Raw genomic sequence first — 18,703 nt, 5'->3', positions numbered from 1 at the left:
GTAGTCAAGTCAAAGTGGATTCAAAGAATAACTAGGATCTTTAATATGATATGGTTTCTATAACCAGTCATTGCTGGCCAGTGGAAAGATATGTGTATCTCTCTCCCAGAGTATTAGTGAGGCCCATAGATTCTCAAGACTTATCAGAGCTAATCTGAACTCTGAGCAGTGACTCAGATAATGTGGAATTTAATACCTCATATATCGATGTCGATGTCTTTCCACCGCTACCTACTCCTGAATTTAGTGAACATCTGTCCCGGCCACATGCAAGGTTAAACAGGCTGTTGCATTTACCCATAAAGTCTGAGCAATTTTCTTTCCTTCACTTTGGAATTTTAAGGTCTTGCATCAAGGCAGTGACACAAAGAAAATCATTATGCCTCCCAGTTTTTGCTTCTCACCTTGGATCCCTACCACATGAACACAACCACACACTCACACACACCCAAAATATGTTTAACTCTTGCAGACCTCAGTGTGAGTGTGGAGGGGTTACCTGAGCGCCAGGCCCAGCATGGCTTTATGAAAGGACAAGGACATCAACAAGACTGATCTATTTTTTGTCCCCAGCTAACAAGTAAATTGCCATTACTTAGTCTGTCACCCTTGTCACAGAACGGCGCTTTTATATAGCTGACCTCAGGGGGGGGGGGAAGACGAGAGAGAGAGAGAGAGAGAGAGAGAGAGAGAGAGAGAGAGAACTATTCACAGAACAGATGGCAGCTTCAGCTCCAGGCCAGAGAGAGGAAATGAAGACTATTTACGCTAGTCGTAAAAGAAAGCAAAAAAGCTTTTCCCAAAGTGGAAAATTAACTGTGGGGTAATTTTAAAACTCTAACATAACTTAGCTCCGGGGGGGTGGGTGCAGCAATGATGTCATTTTTAAGGATGAATCACTCAATAGAAGAGGGGTGTAACTCAACTGATATTAGATGTTGAGAGTAGGGATACATATTTTTCTTGGACTGAGGTTACTATATTGTGCTGTTAATGTCCTGGACGTTGAACATTTCCATGCTATTATAGTCTGTTAAATCACCATGTTACATATTGGATGTATTAAAAACATTATCCTTATAGGTTCTCAGGCAAATAGTATAGAGTTAGAGCCAGAGCCCATCGTTTGTAACAACAAAAATTCATGTCAGTAGAACAACCAGAATTAATAGTCACTTGCAGAGTAGGTAAAAGTAAACCAATGCTGTAATTTTACGTAGTTCAAATTTGGTAAACAGAAAGATTTGTACTATTGGCAGACTGCAAACGGCTTTGACAGAAAAGCATAAGATAACTCAGATTCATGACCTTTTGTGGGATAAACTGCCCCACAAAAAACATGCAACATGGTTTGCAGTCAGTCATGAGACAGGTGTGAATGGTACAAACACATTCCCTTAAATGAACTGTGTCACGTACTGTCCCGTTAAGGGCCTTTCAGACCTAGCATGGTTTGCGCTGTGCTTGCCGCTGGGTTCAGCCCACATCTACAGCACGCCGGCCTAAAGTTACACCAGGTTTAACTTTGAGTGCAGCGGCAGCAAGAGCTCGCCAGTGGCACGATGCTGCGGTGCAGGCCATTGGAAACATAGGGTTTCAGAGCACAGCGGTGGTGTTGCCGCTGTTGGTCTGAAAGGCCCTTTAGCACTATGTCACTAAGATTCCAGCGCAAGAGAGTGCTCAGCTAGGGAAACTGTGAATGTGCATTTTGAGAGTGATCTCATTATCACATTGCACCAGTGAGTATACACAGCTCACAACTAACAAGTAATCTGGCCTGATCAGATGTGCGAAGTTGCATTGAAAATATACAGTAAGTGTAACAGTTGTCTTTGTTTTTAAACTGTGAACCAAGTTTGGGTCAAACCTTTTTGGAACTGCCAATAGAATTTTACAAAAAGTTCTCTGCCCAAATTGTGCCTCTTCTATTAAACATGTTCAGCGAATCCTTATTTTCTGACAAACTGCCTCCCTCTCTCCGACAAGCCTCTATTTCCCTAATATTGAAGAAGAATAAAGATCCAGACTCTTTCTCCTCATCCCGCCCCATATCATTACTGAATGCAGACATTAAGATTCTTGTTAAGGCCCTGTCTCTTAGATTGGAATCTCTGGAATCTCTCCCCTCCATTATACACCCAGATCAAACTGGATTTATCAAAAACAGACACTCTTTTTTTAATATACGGCGTCTCTTTAATATAATCTATGATAACATAGGGCTGGGCGATATGGAGAAAATCAAATATCACAATATTTTTGACCAAATACCTCGATATCGATATCGCAACAATATTGTAGTGTTGACTATTGGTGCTTTCACAAAATATTTACACAATGAGATTTTTGATAAATAATCATCAGTAATGTATAGTATATAATAGAACAGTTACAACAGTCTGGTGAGTTCAGAAAATGACATCACTTTACTGTAATGCAGCCTTTAAAACCAGGAAAAAACACCACTTATGCCATATTACGATATTACGATATCCAAAATCTAACACGATATCTAGTCTCATATCATGATATCGATATAATATTGATATATTGCCAAGCTCTATGATAACAACAACTCTCAATGTCCTGAGGTTGTGTCTATGGACGCAGAGAATGCTTTCGACAGAGTTAAGTGGGACTATCTCTTTACTTGCCTCTCTAGATTTGGCTTTGGTGAGAGCTTTCTTGCCTGGGTGTGGCTTCTTTACTCTTCTTCTCTAGCCTCAGTGCGTACAAATAGTAATTTCTCTGACTGCTTTCCCCTCTACAGGGGTACCAAACAGGGCTGTCCCCTTTCCCCCCTCCTTTTTGCAGTGGTGATTGAACCGCTGGCCATTGCACTCGGCTTTTTAGGGTATCACTCGCTATGGCAAACAACAAAAGGTGTCGTTATATGCGGACGATCTCCTTTCTATTCTACATATTCTTGGGATCTTAACACGTTTTGGTGCTATATCAGGATATAAACTCAATCTTGACAAAAGTGAAGTCTTTCCTGTCAACCGAACTACCTCCTTGAACTCACTATCACAGCTCCCCTTTAAAGTGGCGAAAGATGGCTTTAAATACCTGGGCGTAGCAATCTCTCCAAAGTTCAACAACCTCCTCAAGATTAACTTTGAAACACTACTTTCACGTGTTAAAGATGACCTAAATCGCTGGTCATTACACTGCCCTTATCGTTAGCTGGTAGAATAAATTATGTGAAAATGAATGTCCTTTCCTAAATCTCTTTCAGTGTATTCCAGTGTTTTCCCTAAATCTTTCTTCCACCGCTTAGACACGCCGATATCACAGTTCATTTGGAACAAAAAGGTCCCAAGGCTATGCAGGACAGTCCTGCAAAAATCTAAAAAAGCTGGAGGGATGGCTTAACTTCTTATTTTACTACTGGGCAGCTAACCTGCAGTTTGTCATGTACTGGATGCGGGCAGATCCGGAGAAGTCCCCTGCTTGGTGTCTGATGGAGGCCCTCTCAAGTGCACCTGCCACTCTATATGGACTAGTCACCTGCTCCCCTCTATTACATAACTCTAACCGCGGACAAAATACACTTGTCACATCCACATTGCGTATTTGGAATCAGTTCTGTAAACATTTAGGAGTCAAAACACCATCTCTCTATATGCCGCTTAGCAACAACCCCCTGTTCCCTCCCTCTTTGGAGCATGGTGCTTTCAGGCTATGGCGCCAGAGGGGCCTAGGCACAGTAGGAGACTTGTTTGTAGATGGTGTCTTTGCTATATTTGAACAGCTAGTTGAGAAATTTGATCTTCACCAGGCTCATTTTTTCAAGTACTTACAAGTACGACACTTTTATAGAAAGATATATACATATCCCATATACATATACAAGTATCCCTGTAGATTTTCCTATTGATAGGATTTTTAAGTTGCCCCTCTTAATGAAGGGGCTGGTATCCACACTGTATGGAGTCATACTATATCTGTGTTCTCCTTCTGATCAATCCCTTTTAACCCTCTGGTCCCAAGATCTGGGAATGGATTTGAAGCAGACCTGGGGGTCTATTCTTGACCGTGTCCACTCGTCTTCAGTGTGTGCTAGGCATGGGGTAATTCAATGTAAGCTTCTACACCGTGTGTACTGGACAAAGGCTAGACTATCCCGTGTTTATCCCAACACTGATCCAATTTGTGACAGATGTCGTCAGGACCGTGGCACTCTGGTCCATATGTTTTGGACATGTCCCTCTTTATATACATACTGGTGTTCTGTATTCTCTTCTGTCTCAGATGTGTTGCAGACACAATTAGAGCCTTGCCCTGTTGCGGCCTTGTTTGGAGTCCTCCCTGACACTGTCAAATTATCCAGGTCTAAATCAGTCTTGTTGCATTTCTTTTTCTCATAGCTAGGAGGTAAATCTTGATTCACTGGAAAGCTAGGCGTCCTCCCTCACACTCCTTATGGATAAGAGATGTGCTATTGTTCTTAAAACTTGAAAAGATTAGACACTTGAAGAGAGGTGCTGTGTCAAAATTTGATAGAATTTGGCAGCCTTTTCTTTCTTATGTTGACTCCCTTGACCTGCAGCCTCCACAGGTTTCATAATCCAGTAACTGCCATGATGTAGCTTATAGCCTGGTGATACTGATCCTTGACCTTATCCTTTACACACTTGTTTTTGACCTAAGACCATAATCATTTTATTTATTTATTTATCTTAAATTTATTTTTATTATTTTTTTTTTTGGTTGTTGTTGTTGTTGCTGTTTTGTTTGTTTGTTGTCCTCTGTATAGTTATAGTTTAGCTTAACTTCCTTCATTGATTAGCACAGCCTAAGCTGGGTGGATGGATGGGCGGGTGGGAGGGGAGGAGGTGGGTGTGGTTTATAATTGTCTCTTTATTGATATGCCTTCTTATTTTTTCTTTTTTCTTTTTATTAGACTATTGTAAATCTAAATAGCATATATGTATACTATTACACATGTATTATAATTACAGATTAATTTCTGGCATGGATTGTGTAACTCTAAAAGTCTAAATAAACCAAGAAAAAAAAAAAACTTGCAACACCAAGCTATACGTTTTGCTGATATTGAGCTTCAAGTGGTTGTTGTTGCAATATATGACAAATGTCTCGATCAAAACTCTGTACGCCTTCTCACTGTCCGCAATGCATCGCACAGGGGAAGAGGTAAAGGTGAAGGTACAGGTGGCCAGTTCCCAAGTTGAAATTGAAGAAGGGTTTAGACTGTGAAGAGGATTTGTGCTAGTACAGTTCCTTTGGGTGCCCCAGCACTTGTCACTTCCTGTGAAAGGCTGCTATTTAAGTGGGCACGCTGTGGCTGGCCATTCAGGCATTCCTCAATCCAGGCGCCGATGTCAGGATGTAGTTGCATTGCTAGCTTGCAATGGAGCGTTTCAGCCAGCTTGTGGGGCTGGATGCTCAATTGTAGAACATGACTCACACACTGACAAACACTTTGATTAATGCATACTGAGACCGTAAGGTTTCTAATTCATCAATCAAACGGCATCATATTGGTCATATGAGGGGTAGATGTTTACAGACTGGACCAGATCTTAGTTGTAATAAAAGACTCAGTACATTGATGTACTGAGTAAACCGCAGAGAAGGTAACTTTTCTTACGACAGCAGATTTCTTTCCTCAGCCATTTACTTTTCCCTTCATTAATCATTTTCACAAATCTCAAAGCCACTAATTAGACCAACAAGCTTAGTGAGGAGGTGACACACCCTCAGGGACCCTGGGGAGAACCAGAGGGCCTCTTTCTGAGTCATTTCTCCCACTGACTACACACCATGCACAAACACACGCACGCACGCACAAACGCAGGCACACACACACACACACACACACACACACACACACACACACACACACACACACACACACACAAACACACAAACGCAGGCACACACACACACACACACACACACACACACACACGCACACAGTGAAATGCTTTTTAGCAGATCATATCTTTCAAAGGTGGCTGTGTGTGTATGTGTGTGTTCAGCAGCTACTTCAACTTGTTAGGACTTGGGTTTAGTATTCATTGTATTAGTACGATTACTATTGAGATAAGGGAATGTTTAGATTGAGGAATGAGAGGACGGTCCAGATGTGTGTGTGTGTTATCTGCTATCATCTTCCTTTGTATGCTTTATCCAAACATATCTAAGCATGCATGCGCATGTGTGTGTTGGAGTATAGTATGTAAACTTGTGCCGTGTTGTCTGGGATACAGGCTTTTTAGTTGATAAATGGATGCCCCCGACACACACACACACACACACACACACACACACACACACACACACACACACACATACACGCTCAAAACTGTGTTTAGTAATTGAATATTTGATAGCTGGATTGGTCAGTCAGTTATTTGCAAAATTACTCTAAATAATGAATTATTAGAAAATACAGCCACACTTGTTAAAAGTCCTTATTTATAGTTAACACTTGACAGCTGCCTTTATGTTTTGTGCCTTTTTCTGGTCATCTAGTTATTTACATTTCCTGATTCTGTATACTAGGCCTGAATGAGTTTTCTCATTAACTTTTTTCTGACAACATTTTAATTTAAGTTATGATCATTTTCTAAAGATTAAACTTCAGGCAGGTGTTTGTGGTCTAGTTTTAAACAATATTCACTTGTACCCAGCATGGAACATGACAACCAGTTAAAATGATGCAGGTGCTTGTTGCTAACTTTAAACCCATGCGATTAACAGCTACATATTATGGTAATTATGAAAAACTGATGGTTTGTCATACATTTTTGTAACATTAAACTAAACTAATAATTCATGTCTGGCAATGCGTCAGTTATCGCAGGTTCAAAGCAGTAACAGACAACAACAACCTAGATCATTTATCACACAGCAATGTCCATCCATCGGTAGTCTGAAAGAGTGTGTTAAGGCTGATTAATAGTAGGACGTAGGCTCCACTGTGTGTGGGGAGTGTGTGGTAGAGCGAGTGAGAGAGTAACAGGGTTCAGCTAAAGAGAGAGTATTGACTCCGGTGGTGGAGATGGAGAAACAAAGTGTCTCCCCTGTAGAAGAAAAAGTTAACCCTGTCCTTGATTTGGGGGAGGCAGTAGCTCAGTCTGTAGGGAGTTGGGATGGGAACCAGAGGGTCACTGGTTCAAGTCCCCGTACAGACCAAAGTATGGTGGTGGACTGGTAGCTGGAGAAATGCCAGTAGCTGGAGAAATGCCAGTTCACCTCCTGGGCACTGCCACTGCACTGTCCATTGACAGCACCCTCACTATGACATCACTCCATTAGTGCACGTACAGGTACTGAGCATGTGTGTGTATTTCAGGCCTGTGTGTAATGTGTATTCTAACAACAGAATGAAAATCAATGTAATTTGCATGTAGGATTAATATAAACTTAGCTCAAAAAGTAAGGAAATTTGTGTTTGGTAGATTATTTCTCTGTGGTAACTAGGGCTGTCCTCGACTAAAGAAATTCTTAGTCGACTAACACTTATATGATTTTGTCGATTAATCGATTAGTTGATGTAATCGACAGACCTGTGCTCTTTGAGAGGTGATTAAGACTAGAAAAGCACAATATAAGTGTAGTTAATGAACCATCTGTAAAACTGAGTTTCTCCACAATTAACTCTTTAACTTTAAATCTTGTGCTTACCAGAAATGTGCTCATAAGTTTCTTGGAAATGAGTAATTAAGCATGAATAAGCATAAAAAATGACTCATCAACTAAAGAAATCTTAGTCGACTAAGACCAAAACGACCGATTAGTCAACTAATCGACTAAGAGGTGGCAGCCCTAGTGGTAACAATGCTTTTTGGCAATACATCTTATACCGTTGGAAAGCCTGTTTAGTTCCCTTTCAAATGGTGCCCCATTTGTAAGTTGGGGTCACACACTGCTGTGGGATGGCATCCCATTCTTCAACCAGCAGTCCTGACCTCAACCCCATTGAACACTTGTGGGATCAGCTTGGGCGTGCTATTCGTGCCAGAGTGACCAACACAACCACGTTGGCTGACTTGCGACAAATGCTGGTTGAAGAATGGGATGCCATCCCACAGCAGTGTGTGACCAGGCTGGACGAGGAGGTGCCAGGCTGTTGTGGCTGTGTATGGTTCTTCTACACACTACTAAGGCTCCTGTTTGTGAAATTAATAAATTGTTCAATTGCCAATATGTCTTGTTTCTTCAAACGTCAATCAACCAATCCATCAAACACCAAACGAGTCAATGGCAGAATAAGCTGTTTGGCATTGGCAGAGAAGATTTGGCAAATTTTTCATGGGTGCAACCCACATACTCAGCGCTGCTGCTCATCCCACAAATGCATGTTCCTTACAAGTGGGGCACCATTTGAAAGGGAACTAAACAGGCTTTCCAACGGTATAAGATTTATTGCCAAAAAGCATTGTTACCACAGAGAAATAATCTACCAAACACAAATTTCCTCACTTTTTCTGCTAAGTTTATAAATTATAATTATTATTAAATTATTTCATGTTTGTGGAGAAGGAGAACCTGGAAATGAGTAGGGTCTAAATGTGACGCTACCGAGCCACCGCAGAGCGGACCAATCACAGATGTTGCATTCTGCGTCGCCGCAACGTTACATCTAGGAAGGTGCACGTCAGGCTACGGCGTAGACGAGGCTGGGGTAAAAAAATCAGCAATGGAGCGTTTCAGCCAGCTTGTGGGGCTGGATGCTCAATTGTAGAACATGACTCACACACCGACAAACACTTTGATTAATGCATACTGAGACCGTAAGGTTTCTAATTCATCAATCAAACAGCATCATATTGGTCATATGAGGGGTAGATGTTTACAGACTGGACCAGATCTCAGTTGTAATAAAAGACTCAGTACATTGATGTACATTGTGATTGTCTTGTGAAATGTGAGGCAGAGGAGGTAACTTTTCTTACGCCAGCAGATTTATTTCCTCAGCCATTTAGTTTTCAATCACAGTTGTTGTGGTCTGCGTCGCCGCCGACGTTACATCTAGGAAGGTGCTACGGCGTAGGCAGGGCTTAGGTTGGGCTGGGGTAAAACATCAGCCGCTGTGGCCGAGGTGGGCCATAGTAGGATGTAATTAGTCAGTGTTCAGATGAGAGACAAACCAGTGGGCCAATCATAAGATCTCTCTTCTCTGTATCGGCCAATCAAATTAAAAAGCTTTAGACCGATGTGCGTCACATGCAGCCCACACAAATAGACCGGCCTACTGGGAAATGTCCCGGTACTCCCAATGGCCAATTCATGCCTGGGCGTAGGGTCCGTATCTATGCTTACCTACGTACGTACCTACGGCGTAGATTCAACGCAGAACCATAAATCAAGCTTAATGCTTCAGTTTGGTCGCTATAGTTTCCCACGTGGTGGTCATACAACTTCTTCATGTGTCTTGAGATTGTGGTGCAATTTAGAATTTTGCATCGTGGCTGCAGTTCTGTCATCATTGTGAAATCCTTCTCCAGAAACAATACCAATCAGCCTTTTTACCAGCATGGGTCCTGAGGATAGTTGTGGTGAGAAAGAGTCAGACTGCTCAGTTATAGCTCGACTCAGCCAGACATTTCTCTGTTCTCAGCTGAGATGGACGGCAGAGCGCTGCAGTTTTTCAGTGTTTACACTGTGGAAATTAGCCTAGCGGCTAGCAGATTTCCTCTGCTCATTGCTTAATCCTGACAAAACATGTTGCACTTTTTTCAGCTTTACATTGTTGAAACGGAGTAGATAATATTGGTAGTGAGAGCAACTAGTTAACAGATTTGCGAGACGCCACTCCACCGCCTCTGCTTTCGCTGTGCACTGGGTTTGTGTGTGAGAGAGCAGAGGAACGCAACAGTAAATGAGTAAAGACTCACACTGCCGAAATGAAATACTGCGCTGCAATACGTGTCTTTCGTTTCACTTAATCTACAGTATTGAAAAGAGAAAAACAAATATCTGAGTCCCTAAATTAAAAACTGAATACCTACCCAACGCATGAATATCCAAGTAGTCGGGTGCAAACCTACTTATTTTGATGCATGACTCAACAACTGTGGTTTCAGATGGAAACAAGGTGTTTCTTTATTGTACAAGGACTCCAATAAGCAGGCAATGATATCTCAATCATAAGACCAAGGCTTAGCCAAAAACACAGGCACTGGTCAGAACTAACTCACTGGAACAAACTTTAGGAACAAAGGCTGGAACAGAGGTACAAGACCAACTGGCACTAAACAAAAGGAAAGGGTGTATAGATATATACACATGAGGGAGGAGGGGAGACAATTAGACACAGGTGCAGGACATTAGGGCAGGCCAGGTAAACACACAGGCAGGAAGGTAAGTGACCTGCACCAGAGACAGATGGTGAGTTTCAAAATAAAACAGGAAGTACACAAAACACTGGATGTGAGGTGGAAAAAAACAACCAAAACATGATCTAGACACAGGGGCTGGATGTGACAAGATGTGTACATTAGCAGGAATGTAGCACATCTGCTTTGTGTTCACACTGTCTTCTTACAACTAAACCAACAGTTGTAAACAAAATGTAAGCCTGAACGATTTGCCAATGCTCGACACACCAATGGCCAGATCCTGTCCATCCTATGAGAAACAGATATAAGCTGGGCACAGGCAATTTAAACGTCTACACCACCACTGCTTTATGTCGAAATGTCAGCAGCTGCACCTTATTAAAAAGCTCTCACTATAACTGTGTGCTCCAGACTTCATCACTCACCATCCTGTCTCAATGTCCTGTCTGTTGAAGGACCGGTTTCAGTTCTTATTTGGTTGATGCACAGAGATTCCCTCATCCTCACCTCTGACACAGGCCATGTCTGATAATGGAGTGAACCCGGAGGTCCTAATTCAGATCTCTTGAAATGATTAGCTTAAAACCATAATATTATGAGATGAAAAGTTTCATGGGAGATTTAACATCTTTCATTTACACTAGACAACTAACCAGGTTGGTGCTAGCTACCTGTCTAAAACTGATGTGAGGTGATTAGCTAGATCATTTGTTGCACACTGTACACAGTTTGAGATCCACTAATTAATTCTGAATTAGGGTTAAATTGTGCCTGAGCTGAGCTTCGTCTCCTGACATTCACCCTGTCAAAGCTCAGCTCCATCTCCTTCAGTATCATACTGCTGCCAACTGTCGAACTTTTGGCTTGAAACCTCTGCTTTCCATCACTGTCCCACGCCAACAAGACAGATACCGAATGTCTGCTCCTATTCTTTGACTTTAATAAACAGCTGTGGCCATTACACAGCAGTACAAGCCACCTGTCTCCACATTGAGAGAGGGTCTGTGCACAATTAAGGCATGTGGTGCAGCTGTGGTACCTTTATTTCTTGTTTTAATCTTCTGATGTGGCATTGTGATCTTACAGTAGCCCTATAAGTTACTATACTGTATTTGCCTCAGTTCAAAGAATTTCAGTGTTTCTTGAACCATAAAATTAACGCAAACAAATAAGAAACAAAAGAAAGTTGTCTGCCTATGGCAGTGCATTTGGGTATATGCATATATACAGTATTTGGGGTGTTGTATTATTGTTTTTAAGAATTTACAGTGCTTCATGGAGGTGAACTTTTTCCCCATAATAACAATAAATAAAGACAAGAAAATTGTTCTTCTCTCTAGTGGTATATGGCCATTTAGATTCAGATTGAGAATACAATTGAGGTGAATCAAATTTAGTTTGTGGTACAGCATTAATAAATGACATTCATGAAATTCAACAGCAACATCTCTTTCCAGAAACAGTGCCCTTGTTACTCTGGACAATCCACTTCCTCAGAACACGTCTTACAGTTTTCATTGGAATGACTTTCTGCTGAAGAAATAATCCCATGACAGTGTGGTCTGTGGAAACCACTCCACCCATTCCCAAATCCCAAACCTCATTGGACAAGGGCTCCTCCTCCTCGAATATCCCGATTTAACCACTGATTATGAACAATATAGTCACGACTGCAATTGGACCCAATATATCATAAATAATGTTGACTAGTTAGAAACCAAAAAAGAGCCAAAAAAAGACAGAGGGTGGGGGGCTGGGATATCTAATTTGTGGCTGCTACGTTTAACGCACTTTTTGTTAAGGAACTGCCAATATACACATAGGACACGAGCATAGCACATCTCTCTAACCCACTGCTTCAGTTGGGGTGTTTGGTCCACAACAGATCAATTTATTTATTTATTACCAGCCTACACCAACTGATGGCACAACGGTGTTTGAACCACACCAGTTAGATGTGAAAGCACCTCTAAAGATCTCATCTACAATGCATAAACCAATGAGGTGCAATGAGCATTAGTGTGCATTTAAAATCATGAAACTTCAAGTCCAATTTATCCATATGCTTGCATCTATTTCACTGTTTTGTATCTCTTATTGTCATTACTCATGTTTATTCTCCATCTGTTTCTCCTTCCTCTCTTTCTTTTCTTCTCTCTCTCTCTGCTCTGTCTGGGTTTTGTGTTGTAGCCAACTGCATCCCTCAATGCCAGAATGGAGGAATGTGCCTCAGGCCTCAGCTCTGTGTCTGCAAGCCTGGCTCAAAGGGGAAGGCATGCGAGCAGAAGACGATGCCCACACACCCCTTCCCAGCACTGCCTGGGAATGGGCATACCACTGCTAACTCAAATGGACACACTAATGGACACAATGTGGTGCCCCAGCGGCCCATACCTCAGCAAGTTTCTCCCAATGGTTATGCCTCTGCCCCCGCTCCATCTAATAACATGGCCCAGATGAAACTAAGTGTCAGGCCGGCCCCCCAGTTTGTACGACCACATTACATCCAACAACACATCCAACAACAGTAAGTACCATGCTTACATTCCACCTTTATTTATTCAGAAAACAAAGCAGCTGAGCTCTATGCTGTCGTCCACCAACTTTAAATTCATAGTTTCACTAATTGACTCTGGAAGGAGTTCACTAGAACCATTCTCTGTCTTCCACTGCTGAGCTGCACCTACATTCTGCGCTGATAACCCTTCAGTAACTCCACTGGAGCAGTTGGAGGGTTCAGAGTCTTGCTCAGGGGCATGGCATGGTAGAGTTTGAACACAACATGGAGAAACTGGGTTAATTACCCACAACTACAAAAAGATCAAATTTAATTTAAGTTAAAGAAAACCCTACATTTAATAGAATAATAATAAGAAACTGTATTATTGGTCACATAAAAATCATACAGTACAATGTAGTGAAATTCAATCTCTGCATTTAACCCATCCTAAGAATTGGTAGCAGTGGACAGCTACATACAGTGCCCAGGGAGCAAGTTGGCGTTCAGTGTCTTGATCAAAGACACTTTGACATGTGGCGAATATAATCATAAAATCATGAAATATGCAGACCACTGATTTGTTTGTACCCATGTAGCAATCTTTGGGAATTAGGGTTCTTTATAATATATATCTATATAACACCACAGAAATCATCAAATCTAAAAGTTATTCTGTTTTCTTTAAACACGGATCTCTCACTGTGAAGGTTGTGTTATTGTGGTTTGCCCGGACAGTATACTCTCTTTATCACCAACTGTGAGTGTAATAATAGGTTGAATTTCTCCCGGCACTTTCATAAGTACAGTGCAAATGCCACTAACTCCTGCTGTGGTTAACTGTGGGTTTGTTTTGCCTGTCACTACTGCAGACAACTGGACAATGTGCAGTTGCATCAGACAGTACAAATGGCCCCAATGGCTTGACTGGTCCAATCGGTGGATGTAGACTCAAAATGGTATATTTCTGATTTTCAGCTCAATGTTACAGCAACACAAATCACAGCACAATTAAAGTCCAATTAAAGTTGACACAGATCACACCAGACTGCTGATATTGATCAATGATATTTAGAATGTTAATACATTTTATGTGCTTTGATTTACATGCACTCTGAAAAACGTGAAGGGGAGTTTTTTATGCACAGGCAAAAGTAATTGCTACCAGATCTGTGTCCTCGAAAGCTGCTCTCAATTTGCAGAAGGGATATGTCACTCACTAGTAGCTATTCTCTTATTGGTTTTAGCAACAGAGCTGTTTTGTCATCTGATAGGATATAAGAAAGGGCACTAACCACCAGGTAAGGAACATTTCATCAGATCAGTAAGGTGTACACAAGTATCTGAGTGAAATAGATGGAAGAGTTACATTTTTATCACAAATGTGTCGAAAATTTAACTAATTTAGTACATTATTTTTTTAGTCTTTTACTTATAATATATTCCTCTATCTGTTTCTGATTTGCAGAATTCCCTATGCCCTTGGGTAAATATTCAAAACCATATTGCACTGAATTAGTAATTTATGCAAATGTTTGTTTTCTTATTATTTTAACAATCCAAAACAATGACAAATAGGCTACTGTCTGGAATATTCTTCAGAATAACCTCAAAGGTACTGTATGCTCAAAAATGCTCAAAAGAAATATGCTGAAAGCATATTATGGCAAACTCAAGCCCATCAAGCAATAGTCTATATTGACGACTTTTCATTTACAGGATTGTTTATTTGCTGCCGGAAATTCTGCCGGATGTCCCTCATTTTAGGCCAGATGTCCGTTACCTTCCTCTTTCTTTGTGTTGTAATTCTAACCTCTGGTGGATTTGTGAGGACTATGGTTAACTGCTCCTCAGATCTCTGCAGGGTAAATCCAGACAGCTAGCTAGACTATCTGTCCAATCGGAGTTTTCTGTTGCACGACTAAAACTACTTTTGAACGTCCACATGTTCCACCAAAACAAGTTCCTTCCTGAGACTATTTAGCAGAGGCACCGTGGCTCCGTCTGGAGCTTAGCACCACCCAAGACCATTATTGTGATTGGTTTAAAGAAATGCCAATAAACCAGAGCATGTTTTTCTCCTATGAATGTTGTGTGAACTAGCCAGACCTTCCTCCGCACTCTAATCAAGCAACAACAGATGGCCATATTGACCTGAATGGATCATTACTTAGTAATACTAACACAATGCAGTGTCCCACTTTACACTTGTACTTCTTACTTCTTTGTACTTCTTACACTTCTTACATATCAGTTGTTTCACTACACTCAGCAATGCATATCATGCTGTCATCTGGGTCATTTTAAAACCCATCATGGTCCACCGAATTCCCTCAGCAGAAACTAAAACTTTTTAAACCTGTTGTGAGGACATCTAAGAAGTGGACCAGTGAAGCTGTGGCAGATCTTTGGGAATGTTTGGACTGCACAGACTAGGATGTTTTCAGGACTGCTACCAACAGTCTGGATGAGTACACAGAGGTTGTGATGTCATACATTATAGCTTCTGTGAGGACAGCTGTGTACTATCACGTACCATGGTGAGATACAACAATGACAAGCCCTGGTTCACAGCCACACTCAGACAGCTAAGGTTGCTGAAGTAAGAGGTGTTTAGGAGTGGGGACAGGGACTGGTTTAAAGAGTCAAAGTACAGGTTTAGCAAGGCGGTGAGAAAAGACTGTTCTCTGATAAACTCCAACAACAGTTTTCAGCCAATTACTCTGCTTCATTTTGTAAGGGCCCAAGACACATCACCAACTACAAACCAAAGCCCCCCCACTCTATCCAACCACCTGCACCTGGCAAACAACCTCAACAACTTCTACTGTCATTTTGAATGTCAATGCAGTCCTGATACCATCCCCAGTGACTCCATTCATCAGCTCCAGCCCTCCAGCCCCACCTCCCACACCCCAGCAGGGGCCAGATACTGACTGAACCCAGAGTCCCTCCCCCACAACAACAACCCTCTCCATCCAGTAGACCCATTTCGACTGCCTGTACCCTAGGTGATAAATTGATTTAGCAAATAATTTTAATTTATGTTTCAGGATGATGTTTGTTGCGCTCCCATAGTTCATAGTAACGTAGTGTTGGTGATGTTTTTTTTTGTTTTGTTCTGTGACCCTTGTAGGGCTGCTCTCTGAAGCTCTGTGCGGCGCCGACACAGCCGAGGTACCAAGGGGAGCTAACTAGCGGGCGGCTGGCTAGTTAGCTAGTGGCATGTTTCATGCTACACTGGTTAACATTTCAAAAAAATGAGCCGAACAAAGTTGTCACCTATTTGTCGATAGCAAAGTGCTTTCCTATGCTGTGACAGGAATGTATGGATAAGACATTACGTTATTAAATTGTACTTATTTAGCCGCTCACTAGTTAACTATAGTTGGAAAGCCACAACACCAGCGTAGCTACTGTGGTTACTGTCATTACCACGGCAACCCATGCACACAGATTAGTGATGTCTGGGCTATAGACATAATTTCTATGTCTGGACACACAAATCCCATCTGATCACTTGCAAATAACAGTATGATTAGATCTTTGTTTGTTTGTTTTTGTTAATCATTGTTATTGTTGAAATAAAAACAAACCTTATTTTAATAATTATTTTTGTCTTTTCTAGTTTGTTTTTAAAAAAAAAAAAAAATGTATATTCCATATTCTGCATCATGATCCCCCCGGAAAGACCTAAAGGGTGTGTTTTGGGAGATGGATTATTGGGCTTCCTTATTTACCCTGCTGCTCCATGAAAATATAGAAGAATGGATGATTGCATTTTATGACATTACAGAAACTATTAAGACAATTATGGTATACGTTCTGACATAAATGTCAGTTCATCAGAGTAGAAGACTGCATTGGGATTGGGATTCCGCGGGTCTCGTGGGACCCAACACAAATCTTGCGGGAGCGGGCGGTTTTAACGGTCCTGATCAGTGCTGTAACCGACTGTTAGCTTGGCCTAGCTTGGTTTGATTAGAAAATCAGCAACGCACACGGTGCATCCAGTTAAACACCAGCCAAACACTTTATTATCACTCCTCTACTCCCTCTCTCTCACTTCTTTCCCAGGGGACTGTGCCCCGCCTCTTTCTCTACAGCGACCTGAGGGATCCAATCAACAGGGACTTTAACATGAAATCTGTTAGTGTTAAAAGACAGGGGAACAAAACGGAATAAAACCACCTGGACAAAACAAACAAGCCAACAACATGTTCTAAAATAAGTGAAATAAATAAATGAATACAATGTCACTTTGCTCTTATTGCACTAGAATGACTAATTATTGCACTAGAATGACTAATTATTGCACTTTAATGTAATTATGCACTAGAATGTAATTTCGCTACTTAATACCGACAGATATGCATATTTATTAATACTACACAGTAAAATAACTAAAAGAAGACATTGTGCGGGCGGGACCCAACACACAAGCTGTGGGAACGGGCAGGAGCAGAACAAACACACTGCAGGAGCGGGCGGTAATGGTCAGAAACACACCGGGAGCGGGCAGGAGCGGGATTAAAAAAAACAGTCCCGTGCAGGGCTCTAGATCAGAGTGCATGAAGCAATGACAGGTGACCTGCAGATTATTAAAGAGAAAGTCTGTCATGGTTCTTTCACACTGTAAGAGCCCCTCAAGTCAGCCAGGCAGCCAGCGGGTTACCCACAACAAAGCACTGACATACTCCGCACACATATTCTCCCTTTCCTTCCCTGGAGTCCTCCGGCCTATGTTGCGATGTTGCTAATACATGAGAGTGCTCTGGTGAGGTTCAGTGGGTTCATTACGTTAGACCAGAGTATGTCAGCTCTCGCGGGGAAGAAGACTTGGACGACTCGAGTGTAGAGGTCGGCGGTGGATTGTGATTGTGGCCAGAGCAGTGAAGGCCGAGACTGAACAGATTTACACACTCACACACACACACACACACACACACACACACACACACACACACACACACACCCGCAACCTTTACTCACCGATCTGTTTATGTAGAAATGAGTCAAACCTCCGCTCTGATATTTAAGACTAGCAGGGTCTTGTAACCATTCCTTGGATTCTCTCCAGACTCTTCTCTTATTTTTTTTCATTTAATGGCTCAGTCATTGCCAACGCACACGCTCATGCTGGATATTTTGTTGAGACTGGAATGAGATCTTATATTTATAACTTCTCTTTTGCTGTCACTATTCTCACAACTCAGGTTTGTAGCTCTTTGTTGTTGTCAAATTTAGGACTTAGCCTCTATAAAAGTAGTTGTTCATCTGGTACCATGACAATTTGTGTTCTAAAGAGACGCACCAGGTGGGCATTGTGAGTGCACTGAGTGGTAAAATAAACTTACACAATTAGTGCCTTACTTTCAGAAACAGTTTTTTGCTGTAATAATTTCATCACACCGCTTCCCTTGTCCATGTTACGTGCAGTAACTTTTTCTTGGCGAGTGGAGTTTGCCACTTTCAGTGAAGAAAGCTCTGATAAAACCACTGTACACTAGCTGTTGACAGCAAATGGTTGAGCGGTGGTGCATTTACTGTAATGTAGCAGCTAAAGCCATGTTTTAGGCTATTTGTTAGGTGGACATAAACTACTCTGGATAAATGCTAATGTTGCTCCTTGTCTGATGGTTGTGTTAGGAGGCAATTCTTTGCCGTTATATTTTTTCCTTGTCAGTCTTATGTTGTGCTTTCAGATTTTTTGCTAGCAAACAAATCTATTTGAGTTAGTCCACACAGGTTTTGCAACCCCTGTATTTTTACATCCCTGTTTACTTGCTAGCAATTGTCTTGTCCCCTGCCCCCTGCCAGTGGAACAGTATGAAAGCATTGCTTGTTGCACGTGCTTGAGAGAAATCAAAACTGGGACCCACTCATAAAAACA

At 41.6% G+C, this 18,703-nt stretch overlaps 1 protein-coding gene across 2 annotated transcripts in view; it reads left to right on the top strand.

The window, feature by feature from the left end:
• ltbp1 (latent transforming growth factor beta binding protein 1) overlaps positions 1-18,703 on the top strand; it is a 144,318-nt gene that overhangs the window by 41,354 nt on the left and 84,261 nt on the right. Inside the window, exon 3 of one of the 2 annotated variants that reach the window (XM_031299982.2) lies at positions 12,504-12,828. In XM_031299982.2, coding sequence (XP_031155842.2) covers positions 12,504-12,828 — 325 coding nt within the window. Of the gene's footprint in view, positions 1-12,503; positions 12,841-18,703 lie in introns of both variants that reach the window. The other variant, XM_031299981.2, reaches the window with a different exon arrangement.

Source organism: Sander lucioperca, chromosome 15 (genome assembly GCF_008315115.2).
Source record: "Sander lucioperca isolate FBNREF2018 chromosome 15, SLUC_FBN_1.2, whole genome shotgun sequence".
Classification (NCBI taxonomy): domain Eukaryota; kingdom Metazoa; phylum Chordata; class Actinopteri; order Perciformes; family Percidae; genus Sander; species Sander lucioperca.
This window is presented reverse-complemented; position numbering and strand designations above follow the sequence as displayed.